Raw genomic sequence first — 14,281 nt, 5'->3', positions numbered from 1 at the left:
CGGCTCCGTGGCAGGACCCCCGTCTGTCAGCGGTGCCTTAGTTCGCGTTAACGTGCTAGCATTGCTCAGGGCTGAGCAACGCGGAATGGCGTGTCACGTAAGCCCCGGGCGGGCCTGGCTCCATCAGCCGAAGCCACGGGGTAGTGCGCTCATTTTGCCTTTATCCGGTATCGTCCAGTTCACAGGCTCTGCCTTCGGATCTGCTGCCATCTGGCAGTATGAGTCGCTCAAGTCGCGGGTCCAGACCTATTTTGAGGAAGCTCGAGCAGACTGGTTGGATAAAATACAGCCGCAGAAGAGGGGAGACTTCAGAAAGCAGGTACGTGGAGGCAGGCCTGGCCTGTTCGCACACGGGTGGGGCCCTGCGGGAGCATAAAACGTGAGCACATCGTTCCGCTGATGTAGGTGCATCCGTGAGCACCATGTACAACTTGTGCAATGGATACTTGTCCTTTTTATCCTGATTTGTAACTTGGAGAAATAATAGGTTCTCGGCAAATTACAGTAGAGATGTTTCCTTCCAAGAAAAACTGGCTGCATTAGTTTTAGAAGATTGTAACTCAGAATGTCAGTGCAGAAGCTATACAAGCTGTGGTTTGTATATCTAAACTAGGTACCTTTTGATTTTTCACTGTAAAAAAAAAAAAAAAATCTAGTTTTGCTATGTCTAAGTATTCTCAAAAGTGAACGTGAATTCCCAGAGAGGACAGAGCTAACTTAAATTCTGAACCTTAAGCATAAGATTTTTTTATGCTCTAGCTTCTGAAATGCATTCGTATTTTCAACCTTTACTTCACAAAGATGAGGGTTTAGAGGGCTTTTTTGATTTGAGAGCTGACATTTCCCTGCAAATACTTTGGAGTTTGGGCAGCAAGAATAAGGTAAGTGTTACGCAACTTGTTACAAGTTTACTTGACATCCCAAAAGTATCAGTCATTTAGTTTTCAATTAAGTGTGTTTAGTTTAAACATGTATGTATGTTTTACATTTGTTGCAAGGTTACTGCTGTGGCTTGTGATAGACCAGGCTTGATTACTCTTTCAGATCTGTTTGTGCAAGGGGAGTAGGGCTGAGAGCGGAGCTGGAGAAGCACAGGGTCCTGGGTAGGACACAGATGAGCTTTTTTTTGTAATGTGAATTGTGTGCGCTGTGGTACTTCTTTTGAAATGGGCATGTGTTGTGGGTTAACCCTGGTGGGCAGCTAAGTACCACACAGCTGCTTGCCCCACAGACCCCCCAGTGGGATGGGGGAAGAGGAAGGGAAGAATAAAAGCAAGAAAACTTGGGCGTAAGGATAAGACAACAACCAAAAAATTGTTTCATTGAAGGATAAGTGGGAGAAGAGAGAAGAGAACAAAACAAGCGATGCAAAGGCAATCAGTCACGATCTCCTGTGGGTAGACCAATGCCCAGCCAGTTCATGAGCAAAAGATGGCTAAACCTCTTAAAATCCCCTCTTTTCCCTTTTATTTGCTGAGCATGACATTATATGGTAAGGAATATCTCTTTGGGTCACCTGCCTGGTTGTGTCCTCTCCTAGCCTACTGTGCACCCCCAGTCTATTCACTGCAGGGGCAGAGCGAGAAATGGAAAAGGTCTTGATGCTGTGCAAACTCTTTTCAGCCAAAGCTAGAACATCAGTGTGTTATTGGTACTGTTTTGGTCAAAAATCTAAACCACAGCACCATATATGAGCTGCTATAAAGAAAATTAACACTACCTTAGCCAGGCACAGTACAGCATGCTTTCTTTCTCGGTGTGTATGAATTGCAGGTGAGATTATGATTGCCACTTAATATTTTAAATAATTTTTGTTTTATACTTTTGTTTTCCTTCAAAACCTGAAGGGGAAGATCTGGTGATTAGCTATCCAAAAAATAAAACACAATTGCCCTGTTGTTAATAGGCTTAAACTCCCAGTCCCTATCTTCAACTGGTAAGTTCTATTTTTAAAAGTTCAGGATCTTCCAATAGCTTCTGAGGGCATCTACTTCTTGTATTTTAGAAAAATCATGTTTGTTTAGTGTTCTTACACTGGAGAACTTTGTAGGAAATACTGGTATCTGTATCCTGTGCCAGAGAATTAAACAAAAAAAATGCAATGAGGTTGTTACTTTGATACCAAATAGTGAATGATTTGTTTCATACAGCATTATTTCCCCCCCACCTCCAACCTACAGATAATTTTTATGACATTGTCCCCATCAGTATGGTTGGAAAGTCATTGAGCTATCAATAAAATATTTGTCCAAAATTATTCTGAAAGCTGAGGAAAGGAGAGGGGGGGTGGAATTTATCTGTGGGCTGACTGCGCTCAAAATAAACTTTTTCAGGGGTTTTAAACTTGGAGGAGGGCTGGGTGAGCTGGACGCAAGGGGGAATGGATTCCACATCTTGTGAGCCACCTCTGCAAAAGTGACCCTGGCACAAAAGTGGAATCTCTCAAAGGTGGGTGGTGTGATGTTAGACAGCATTAGGGTGAGGCTTAGTTGAGGCAAGGTTTATGCTAACTTTGGCTAATCTGCTAAAGTAAGCATTATGGGCTAGATCCTTGTTTAGTACAAGCAGAGGTAAACCCGTGGAGTTGTGTGAAAGGATATAACCCTGTTCTTTTTGAAGAAATTCTTCATCTATGTTGGCATATTTTATGAGGAGGAGGGTAGATAACTATTCTTGAGTATGGAAATGCCAACTTGAAAAGCTAAACCAATCAGAAATTAAAAAGTTTGAAACAAATTTACTTAACAGACTTCAAACAAATACTTTCCATTCTTAAAAAGGTAGAACCTTGTGTGACTGTTTTTGAAATTGAAAATACTCTACAGTGGCACTGATGTACAACAATTCCATTTCAGGTTAACAGCTGGTGGAATAACCTGACTGAGGGTCAGCGGACTGTGACAGGTTTGTGTTAGCTTACAAGTATTAGGCATTCACAGGAAGAGAAATATGGCAAACAGGTACAGTATGTTAAAACAGATGGCTTTCATACCACGTTTAGGTTGTTAGGCACAAAGCATGTGTAAACTTACACCTGCATATACACTATTTCTGCTACACTTCCTTCTCACAAACTACTTTTTGTATGCATTAAAAAAATTTCTGTGCATCTGTGTGAGAGAGTATAAAGGATTAACTGGAATCTTCCCCAGCAATAGTTTTCTCAGGGAAAAACAGCAAATGCTTTTAGAAGGAATATAAGTATATATCCTACTGATACGTGGAAATAAAACTCCCTCATAATTTTTTGCTATTTTATGTACATAGTGTTGCAAACAAGAAGCAACTATCTTGTGACCTTTCCTTTGGTTATGGTGTAGTTTTGATTGGTTAGCCTAGCATCACTTGAAACCCCCAAGATGAATGTAATGTGTGGAAAGAAATTTATGAGAACTTGATTGAAATCTAAATAAAGTGGCTAAGTCATATCTGTTCTGATATATTCTACATGCTAACAAGTCCTGTCAAGAAGTTTTGTACAATGCTTTGAATTGCTCTTTAACACGTAAGCAAAGTCACAACACAGATGCAGATATTGTATTGGGGCAGAGGGGGTGAAGATTCATATTTTGTAGTCTCTACAGCATCCCTCAACATCGAGTTAATCTAGCAAGCAATATAAATTCTAGCTGTTTGACCCTGAGCCATTTGGATACTTACCCCTGATTGCCATAACAAGGTTGGGCTTACTGTATTGAAATTGCTGAGAGTTCTGTGACATCTTGGTGTAGCATGCAGAGAAAATACTTCCTCTAATAAAAGAGCATGGTGGAATAGGATGGAGTGCCAAAAGAAGAGATCTATTAACATTCTGGTTCTGGGATTTATGTATCTCAGTTTTTCACAGTTCTTACCTTTTGTTGCAGACTTCAAATAGAGAATAATTATGTGACATTTACCATTCTGTAAAGGAAGCACAATTATTTTCCCCTTTAATGTTTCTAGCTATTATAAAACATTTTAAATACTTAAATGCTTGGTTAGAAATAGAGAAGGCACTTTAAACAAGAAACAATAACTTTGCATCGTTATGTTTGTAATTATTCACATTCTTACTTAAACTGAAATAAGATTGCATTAAACATCTGTGAAGTAAAAAGCTGTGCATTTGATATCTCCCAAAAGTAACTATGCCTTAGCAATGCCAACTCAACTTTTTATGCTTGATGTCTAAACAGTATCTTTACAATTACCTCAAAACCAAACCTCCCCAGAAAATGGAAGGGATATGTACTGTGTGTTTGTATGCCTCCCCTAGCCTCTGTGTGCAGTGAAATGCTACTGTGCAGCAGTTTGGTGGCATTTGGGAATAAGCAGCTAGAGAGGCAAGAAATGAGACCTCTTAAGCTGGCTCTTGTTTCATTGGTTCTACAGTGGAACAGAAGTTTGAAACTGTAGCTTAAATGTCTTAAGTACAGATTTTCTGGATTGTTGCATTCATTCATTATGTTGTACCTTAAAACAGTTGCAATTAAATGTCATATTTCTGAAAGGCTTCCACTATATAAATAGAGCTTTCAGTATTTTTCTTTGCTTTTTCTAAACTCTTTATAGTTGATACTGCTTTTAATGAAATAGTGAAGAAAAAGTATGATTCTTGTAAGCTTACTTTTGAATGCTTGTTTACAATAAGCGTTATGGCATGTTACGTTCATAATCTGCTTTTATACTGTGTTTTCCTCTTAATAGGTATTATAGCTGCAAATGTCTTTGTATTCTGTTTATGGAGGCTGCCTGGTATGCGACGGGTTATGTTTACATATTTCACCTCAGATCCATCCTCCAGTAAGTGAACAGTATATTGGGGGACTTCTCTACATTGGGATCTAATAGAAGCTCTGATCATACTGCAAAAGCTGCGATGGCACATAGCTTACAGCTCCGTCACCCACGAGTGATCCCAGTCATGCCCAACTACATCATTTTGTCTAGACAGAAAACACTTCTAGGGGAAAAAAGTTAGAAGTAATGGATTAAGAAAAGAAACTTCACTGATGCTTTTCTAAATATTGTAATGTCAACACTGTTGCGTGCTATCTGGCATTTTACTGCATTCAGTGGGATGCAGGTCCTGCCTTTGTAAAGGTGAAGAGGCACTTCTCTAAGTGATATCACTGCTTTCCTGGACAGAATGCTAATCACGTCAGTCTTTGGGAAGGAGGAAAGTACATCATACTGTGTAACGCCATTCAAAATCTAGCCTCGCGTGATTTATTTTTTTTTTTTTCTTTAATGTTCTGTGGGATGCAGATAGGACAGTCATCAGTCACATGCATGTGCGCTCTTGTCAATAGACAAGCATTAGTCTGTATGTTACGTACGGAGTCCTTGCTTCAAAGCTGTGCTTTGGGTCATGCTAAAAAACAAAACAAAACAACTTGGCTTTCACTGTGTGTGAAATGTTTTGAAGAGGTTAACTTAGGAAAGCAAGTTACTAGTATTTAATGGCAGAACAATTAGTTTTCATTTCTACGTTAGAGAAAAGAATTAAACGGATGAGAGAGACAAATGTGCGTTAGGAGAGTACTTTCTGCTGTCCTCTTAAGTTCTGCTGAAAAAGTGGAAACTCAACCAATTCCCCACACACCAAATCTAGAGATCAGTGTTCTCCAGATCTGAGCATCAGTCACCCCAAACACTCCTGTTTTAAATAGTGTTGACCTTTAAACCTGCTAATTGGCTTTTTTGCATTTTCAAGGCTGATGTTTCAGTGAGGAGAGCTGGTAGCTTTTTGAAAAGAAAACTAGTTTTTCTTTGAGTCCGTCTCTGTAGCAAAGTAATTTTATATAGATGCTTATATTAAAAGTCTTTCATGATATACTTACGTAAATAAAATCTCTTCTTTCCTTTCCAAAGCATAGGAGATGTGTCAAAAGATCAATGTTTTAAATGAAACATTCCCCAATAGGTAGTTAAGGCTTTCTGAAGTAGCTGTTTGTACAGCTTGCATATCTCTGTGGTGTATGTTCTGCCTTTCAAAAGGTATTGCATGGAATTTGAAATTTGTTACATTTCTGGGTTTATTACATAGCTTATATTTGAGAATTCTAAGCTTAATTAGCCTAATTCTAAGCATAATGTAGAACATCTTGCTAAATTTCTAGTCTGCATGACGTGTAAGTTGAAGCAAATTAAAATGCTGACTTTTTGCTTTTCATTGTTTTTCTCTTTTGTAGGAGCCCTGTGTTCTCCCATGCTGCTCTCTACATTTAGTCACTTCTCTCTATTCCACATGGCAGCCAATATGTATGTTTTATGGAGTTTTTCCAGCAGCATTGTCTCTCTTCTGGGATGTGAGCAGTTCATTGCAGTGTATCTTTCTGCTGGTAATGTTAAATATATATACATTTACGACACTTAAAAAAATATAAATATGTATTCATGCAAGTAAAGCGTGTGTGTACATGGTTAATAGATGTATAATGACAGATGGCCATCATTTAATCCCACACATTGCTCTATATTTACTGCAGTATGTACTTGCTGTCATACAGAATTTTGATGGGTTTTGGATATTTGGCTTCAAAATATCATGACAATACAAGTATCTGGTTTTAAGTCATGCTTAGCTACCAAAATAAAATAGCTCTTAATACAAACTATGGGAGTTTTGTGGGAAAAGATAACAGTTAATTCAAGTTAAAACAAACACCACCGCCCCACCCCACCCCACAAAAAACCCAAAAAACCAACCAACCAAAAAACACTACACCACCTACACTAGCTTCTTTAGGAAGATGTACAGATAATATTGTACTTTTTGATGCTTGTCTGCATTGTTGGCATTGTTTCCAATGGTCATTTTTCCTTTCTAGGGGTTATCTCCACTTTTGTCAGTTATGTTGCTAAAATGGCCACTGGAAGGTTTGAACCATCCCTTGGAGCTGTAAGTATCTCAGAATATGAGACCCCTTATAATGACCTCTGAAGCCATTTTCAAAGCCTGCTGTATTCTCTAACCTGCTTAAAAGCCAAGAATATATTTGGGATAGTGAAAACTAGGAAAGTTTACCAAAACCAAGTAACCAGGCAGTGATTCCTGTGTAAGAACTTGCCTCTTCTTCGACTATGTTAACCCTTGTAGCAGCAACCCAGAACTAATGCCACTTCTTAATGCTAATGGCTTGTAAATGAGTACTTAACAGCAGGACCTCTTGTCACTGAGCAAATAGTTCAGTTCTATAACTTCATAAATATTATTGCATAATTGTGTATCACAGTCTTGTCTAATTGAAAATAGAATACTTTAGAAAGAGGTAATGTAATCAGACTAACAAAACCAGCATGTGATACTAGTGGAAGTTGTAGGGAATGCTGTGCAGAAAGGGGAGCACTGCTGCCAAAAGTCTCAGGGTAAGAAAGATACGAGGCAGGCTGAGGAGGCATTGCCGTTGTTCTTTACAAGTATTTTTAGTAGTACAACGTTTTAAAACACTTAACTTGCAGTAAGTTTGAGGTGAAGCTAGCCATTTGACAAGTTTTAAAGGCTTCTTAACTTACTTTACCAAATAATTTTGATAAAAGTCAAAAGTCAGGTTCTTATTTTTCAATTGGAATGAAAAAGTCTGTTGAGCTGTCCTGAAGTTAGAATTTTTCGTAGTGCTGTCTATGTATTATCCCTTTGTCTTCTGAATAAACTGTATCTGAAGCAAGTTACTTTCCGTTAGTATTACCGATCTGAACTTGCTGATACAGGCACACGTTGCATTAGTTTACTGTATTCACAGCCTTTCCATTGAGATATTTCATGGATACAAAAGCCTGTGGTCAGCTTAGTACAGACCAGGGGTTTGCTTGTTTCATTGACAAAAGATTTCTTGTCCCTGTCCATCTGCTATTTTCCTTGTTTTGTACAAGCTTCAGAATGATTCCCTTCATATTACTCAAACACTGACGTCTCAGATATGATAGTTTCTAGGGTTTACTGGGAGAAAAGCACATTAACATAAATTGTTATCTTAGAAATTGGGGGCTTATTTCTTAATTATATGGGAGCATTGGAGGAGTATTTTTTTCCAGTATTTATAATTTCAGATATTGAAATTAAATAATGGTATCTTGTTTTATTTTTATTCTGAACTTTGCTGTGGTGCTTTGTACTTTGAGGTTTACCACAGGGAGGCATTTGAAAATGAAAGCCAAAAGGAAAACGGGTTCACATGCGGAAAAATAAATTTTCCCTTATGTAACATCTCAGCTTACTTTCTTGTATTTTAATGTATTTGCAGTCAGGAGCTATAATGACTGTCCTTGCAGCCGTATGTACAAAGATGCCAGAAGCAAAACTAGCCATCATATTTCTTCCAATGTTCACATTTACAGCAGGAAATGTAAGTGCCTTTGAACTTCAAAGAAATCCTACTCTTAAAACATTTTCCCCATACCTCTCCAGTATCTGAGCATGTGTCCTCTTCATTTGTGTTTCTAAGCTGTTAAATTTATTTTGAAAGAGAATACAGGTCGTGGAAGTCCTGGAGACTGAGTCTGAATTGTTGCAGCCTAGCGCAGTCATTACGCAAGTGTGTAGTGAATTTAGAATTATCCTAAATTCCATCCTCCATAAGTCTCTTTCAAAGCTGATACTAAGAGGTGAAAGAAGTTGGGAGGGACTTGGGTTCACCTGTCTGAGGTACTGTTCATTCTGATGGGTGATATTTTTTTATAGCAGCACTTATTACAGGCTAATATAATGCTGATACATTCTTTTTGAAGAAAAATTTATCAAGATGGGAAAAACAGAATTTCACTTCTCAAGAAAAATAACATTCCAGCCCTGCAGGAATAAGTTCCTCTTCATTTGAATACCATCTTTTGAGACTTTTAAGAACACTGTTGGGATTAGAAATAAACTACTGAGGCTTTTCTTCACGTGTAGTACTAGGACTCCTTAATTGTTTCATTAAGTTCTTTTAAGCACATCCACTGCCCCATTTAAGAAAAGCTTCTCATGTATATCTTGACTTGCTTTAATAAGTTAATAATCTTTGGTCCACTAAAAGTTGTTTTACTTAAAGCAGTTAAGCTTTGTCCTTTCAAGATCACGAGATTTAATATTTTTTGTAAGTGAAGCTTACACATTTGAACAAGTATTCTTAGATATAGCCTTCACGTTTTTCTTGTACTTCTGCTTGAGTGGACCTGGTTTTTTTGCATGCTACCCTTTAACTGCATCTTTCCTAAAGAAGATGGCCAGGGTAGAAATATTGGCAGAGCCACAGGGCATATTGCCATGAGGAAGCACTCGTTGCAACAATAAAACAAGAGCAACATTGGCTATTGCAGTATAAACATTGGAATAATTTTAGCCTTGCTATGTAATTGTGTTTCTAAACTTATGTACTCCTTCAGCCTACCTACATATATTATAATCAGTTTTTTAAATTGCCAGCGTAGCAATACAGCTGCTATTCTAACACATATGCTTAAGGAAGGAAATCCTACCTAAAGTAACATTTCATCCTAACATTAAATCTGTTGGTCTTTTTGGAATGAGGCATTTAGTAAAATTTTACGTGATTATAGTTATGGTGATTTGTGTCTCCTGAGGATGGTGTACCATTGCTCGTGCTGTTTCTGGCCATGGAGTTGTTCGCTATCATCCTGATTTTCTACCTTCTGACAGATGTGTCATTTAGGAAAGCGTGATGATCAATTTATATCAGATAAGGTGACAGGGATGCCGCCCCACATGTTCCATCCACTGGAGAGTTGTGTTTGGGAGGACAGATACACATAAATCTAAGCTGTCAGAGTTAGCAGATAAGAATGTTGCAATTACGTATTTTGTGGTGTCTTTTATAACATCTACTCTTTCAAGTAACTTCCTTTTTTCCTGACCTGAGTTTGAAATGTGTGTGTAGCTTTAAAAATGAAGATTGGAAGAGACTGAGTATTTGAAAAGGACATATTCCTGCCCCACACTACGCTGTAGCTGCTCATGTCTGTATTTTGACAGCACAGTGTAGCTAAGGACTTAGTCTGGTTTAAAACTTTTTTTTTTAACAGTGATTGCTTTGATATAACACTTATGGGATGTTTTTTGATCCGAAATTTTTGCTGTGTGCCAGAAGAGGAAGCTGTGTTATCAGTGGCCATTATATGCTGTGGCTGATCCTGTCCATTCCATGTTCTGTTCCTTTCCAGGCTTTAAAAGCCATAATTGCATTTGACACTGCAGGGCTTGCTCTAGGCTGGAGACTTTTTGACCATGCTGCACATCTCGGGGGAGCTCTCTTTGGAATGTAAGTCTGTATTTACTAACTTCTGTTTATTTCGTATTTAAATTCATCCTACATTTTTTTCCTCTTTACTTCCTCTTCTCTCTGAAGTGTGGGGTTTTTTTGCAAAGTTATCCTAGGTAGCATTGAAGATAACTCACTTTTATCCTCGTACTGCCTTAAAATTCTGTGCAAAATACTGTTAACAGATGCTTAGAACTGAAAGAAATTGAGCTGAACTGCCTTAGAATGATAGATTAGATGTCAGATTGTCCTGTCACCATAACCTGGGCTGGCTGTCCCTGTCCTGCTCTCCCCAGCACATTGAAGAGTCACAAGGCAGAAAAGATTCTCACAAAACACAGCATGGACAAATTAAAATAACTTTAGAATTAAACAGCTAAGAAAATTTCTTTATCTCAGTGTTTTTGCTCTAATTGCCAATTTAGAGAGAGCTATGGAGTTAGTATAAGCTCAGGCCAAATTCCTTTGAGCAGCCTCTACCGCTGTTTCTCAGTGTTGCTGCATTGTCTTTGTGTGGAGCCTTCCTAATTGGGAAGAACTACTAGAAACCAGTTTGTAGGAAATAGTTCTGCATTGTTCCATGTTTGAACTACATTACCTAATGAGTTTTTCCCCTTCTACCTGATTGTAATGTTGTCTTAATTTGCACACTTATTGCTAAGAGCATTTTTAAACGTTTCATGTAGGCATTTTAAAAACCTACCTGAGATTTAATGAGGTCAGACAAAGAACATGTGGAGGACACTTTTTTTATTTTGGCCGACAAGCTGGTTTGCCTTTGTTTGCTGTTTCTTGGCTTTGGTGTCAGTAAGTTCTGTGCTGCACAGTCTCCTTTTTTTCCCCCCTTCTCTGGCATCACAAATGCATTTGATGTAGTCTTGCTGATTCACAACTGCTTTCTGCCATGATGTACCTATATCAGCTTGTTCGTTATAATGCAGATTCACGTTAGCAAAATGGGATAGCAGTTGCAGTAAAAATTTTCTTGAGTTGACAACTATCTTGCCTTCCTCACCTATATATGTTCTACCTATATGTTCTACTCTCTGATCATTTTGGTCACTTCTTCCTAAAACAAGGCCTCTATTTAGGACATATGTTGAATGGCCAAAGTATTTTCTATACCTTGCTTGACAATTGTCCGCTTCAGAAAGTGGCTATATATTTTAAAGGAATAGCCAGTTTACCTAGCACTAGCCGATGGCTCCTATAAAAGTGCTTTTGTTATTCAGGACTCAAGTGCAAAGTTAGGCTCAGGGGAGAACCTTCAACCTATTTCCATGCAGTTACTTCCCCTCCTGCCTTTCCTCTCCACCATAGCCTCCCTTGCTTGATCACTTATGTTGATATTCATGTATCAGAATATATAGTTCTCTATGAATATAAATTAAGCTAGAACACTTCGATAGATTAAATCTTCATTTAGATGTTTTAGAATAAAATTGGCTTTGAATGGAATGTGGCTGTTCATTATGGGGCAGTTGTATTTGCATGAGAGAAAAATACTTGGTGTTGTCAGTAAGAATTAGCACAAGCGACAGTACTGTTTTAAGTCTCTTAAATGGAAATAGTTTTTTGCATCTTTTTTACGTAGAAATCATGAGAGCATGAAATTAAAGGCATGAAAACCATTCATTCTCAGGACTGAGACAAGCAAGAACACAAAGAAGTTAACTATTGGGAGTCAAGAGAACAAGTGGCTTATCTGCCACTGCTGCTTTCCAAGAATGTTGTTCTTTCTGCCTCAGTTTATCTTGTCTCCGACACTAAGCATTTGAGTTACTTAGTTTTAGTGATCAGCCTGTTCCTCAGATATAGAGAAAAGTTGCAATTAGTTTTAATGAGCATTTCCTTTCTCAGGTGGTACGTGACTTACGGCCATGAGCTCATATGGAAGAACAGAGAACCGCTGGTAAAAGCCTGGCATGAAATGAGGACAAAGAACACAGGAAAGGGAGGAGGTGGAAGATCTAACTGATTCTAATCCTCGAGATTCCTTGTGCCCAAGTGGTATATTACTTGAAGACATGGGATTGAATTGGTTTTGAAGGTTTTTTGCTACTCACATTAAGCCTCTAAGGAGTTGAACTTTCTAATGTAAACTACAGTTACAAAACCGCATATCAATAGAAAATGAACTCTGACAACGGTGGAACAATAAAGGTTTTTATCCTGTTGCTTTCTGAGCTAAGTGTCTGCATTACATTTTTTTAAAGGAGGAATAAAAAAAATAAAGCTTTCCAATGAAGTGACCAAAAGCTCTGTCCAAAAAAAAAAACCCACCAAACTTAAAAACGGGGTACAACTGGTTAATACTTAGGAAGATAAAGATTTTTAAAACTGAGGAAGTTAATGGATCGTGCATCCCACTGATGTCCATCAAACAGCACTAGGTGCTTTCCTAGAAGGCACGCTTTAGACAGATTGGACTCAACATAAGGCTAATGTGGTGAAGTTCAGTGGTCTTTATTGTTGAAAAGATTAGATGAGATAAACCAATGGTCTCTTCTGATCTTAAACTTGAAATACATGAAGCAATACTGGATTGTTTGCCAAAGCTTACATACTGGTTAATGGTCCAGCTTTATTTGTCAGCAGTGGCTTATTCAACCTATGTTTCTCATTTCCAGCTGCTTCCAAGATGCTGTTGCATCTTGTTAGAATTTACTACAATGGTATCTTTTTCATAATTGTGTGCAGTGGAAGAATGACTTATACTGTGGTTTCGGATATTTTACCATTATTATAGGAGTTATACTGCTTTCTATGTTCTTTCACTGCATTAGTTTGGGGTTTTTTTGGTGGTTTGTTTGTTTGGTTGTTTTTTTTAAAGTTGTACTGTATTGCTAGTTTCCTTTAAAGTTTTTCTAAGAATTCTAAACAGTAACATTTGGTTCAGAGTATGCCAGTTCTAGAAAAATAAGCAGCTTCCGCAAAAATAGATGAGGTGCCTGCGATCAGCATAACTGTAACCAGAAGTAACTACTAAAGTAAACCTTTAGGGAAGTAAACCAATGGTCCTGTTATACAAATAAAAACAAAAATTGGATTTTGGCTATGCTGCTACTGTGTGCCTGTCCTGTAAGGATGACTATCAAACCCCTTGAAAAGGGCTTAGGAGTCTGCCCAGATACGAGCTGGTGGCTTCAAACCCTTAACTCTTCCCTGTAGGCTGAATTAGTTATTCCAGACGGACTGACTTGCCAAAGAACACTTTGCATCTGTAAGAAGCAACTTGTGCCTTTTGACTTTACAACAGTGCCTTGCAGAAAATACATTTCCTGTAGGGATAAAGAATACATAATGCTAAATGGCAGCAGTTGTAATAAATGGAGTACAAAATTGCAGCAAACTCCCTTAGTGTCACAGGCCAGTGCTCGTCTAAATTTTTTTTCTCCCTTGGAAAATGAGACACGTGAGGATTTGCTCCTTTAAGCACCTGTTGACTTACACACTTTAAAAAATGAAAGAGTTGGGAGTATCTAATAATCCTTTGCTTTGCTCCGGAAGCTTTCTGTTTCAGACCTGTCACTTCTATTTTCCTACATCCTTCTCTGACACTCGGGATGAAGCATGCCTGTTTTTAGGGCTTCAGCCACAGCACAGCCCTGCCTGCGGCAGAGGACGGCCAAACATGCTGTGAGATGCAGTCACGGCTGCCAGCAGCCACCGCCTCCCACGGAGGCAGGGAGAAGCCAGCAGCATCAGAAGATGGCAAGATGGCTACTGAACCAGCTTGTCATAAGGGAGTACTTCGTGCCAAAGAAGCTCAAAAGCCATAGCTTACAATATTTTGCATGTTGGTTTTACACCTGTTTTAACACTTCTTGTCTCTCTCCACTTCCTTTTATTTTTCCTCCTTTCTGTTCCTTGCATTACTTCTTGGCCACTCAACAAGTTACTTAGTCTCTTCAACACTTCTGTATTTGCGGAGGGTTTTTTTACAGATCCTGGCTGAGGGCAGCAGGGAGTAATACTGCTGGACAAACAGTGTATAAACCCTGAAGGGCATCACATTTTACAAGTCTAGAAGAATAAGC

General features: G+C 38.5%; 1 protein-coding gene across 2 annotated transcripts; it reads left to right on the top strand.

The window, feature by feature from the left end:
* The first annotated feature begins 171 nt into the window (after positions 1–171).
* Positions 172–12,486, top strand: PARL (presenilin associated, rhomboid-like). Of its 2 annotated transcripts, XM_009704536.1 has the most exons (9): positions 172–319; positions 2,334–2,448; positions 2,856–2,960; positions 4,690–4,785; positions 6,177–6,326; positions 6,816–6,886; positions 8,229–8,330; positions 10,144–10,241; positions 12,102–12,427. In XM_009704536.1, exons 4-9 carry the CDS (start codon positions 4,740–4,742, stop codon positions 12,217–12,219), a joined length of 585 nt encoding a protein of 194 aa, XP_009702838.1. In that variant the 5' UTR covers positions 172–319; positions 2,334–2,448; positions 2,856–2,960; positions 4,690–4,739; the 3' UTR covers positions 12,220–12,427. The 2 variants fall into 2 exon arrangements, with proteins under 2 accessions (XP_009702838.1, XP_009702837.1); XM_009704535.1 differs by lacking the exon at positions 2,334–2,448 and having other exon boundaries at positions 182–319; positions 2,856–2,904; positions 12,102–12,486.
* Positions 12,487–14,281: the final 1,795 nt, after the last annotated feature.

The sequence above is a fragment of the Cariama cristata genome, unplaced genomic scaffold (assembly GCF_000690535.1).
Source record: "Cariama cristata isolate BGI_N322 unplaced genomic scaffold, ASM69053v1 scaffold34137, whole genome shotgun sequence".
NCBI lineage: Eukaryota > Metazoa > Chordata > Aves > Cariamiformes > Cariamidae > Cariama > Cariama cristata.
This window is presented reverse-complemented; position numbering and strand designations above follow the sequence as displayed.

What these genes read in the sequence shown, in the direction of transcription:
- PARL (XM_009704535.1), top strand. Translation starts at nt 4,740, where the DNA reads ATGCGACGGGTTATGTTTACATATTTCACCTCAGATCCATCCTCCA. An exon ending in CACCTCAGATCCATCCTCCA is followed by an intron (nt 4,786 to 6,176) that starts GTAAGTGAACAG and finishes TCTCTTTTGTAG; the next exon opens with GAGCCCTGTGTTCTCCCATG. An exon ending in TCACATTTACAGCAGGAAAT is followed by an intron (nt 8,331 to 10,143) that starts GTAAGTGCCTTT and finishes GTTCCTTTCCAG; the next exon opens with GCTTTAAAAGCCATAATTGC.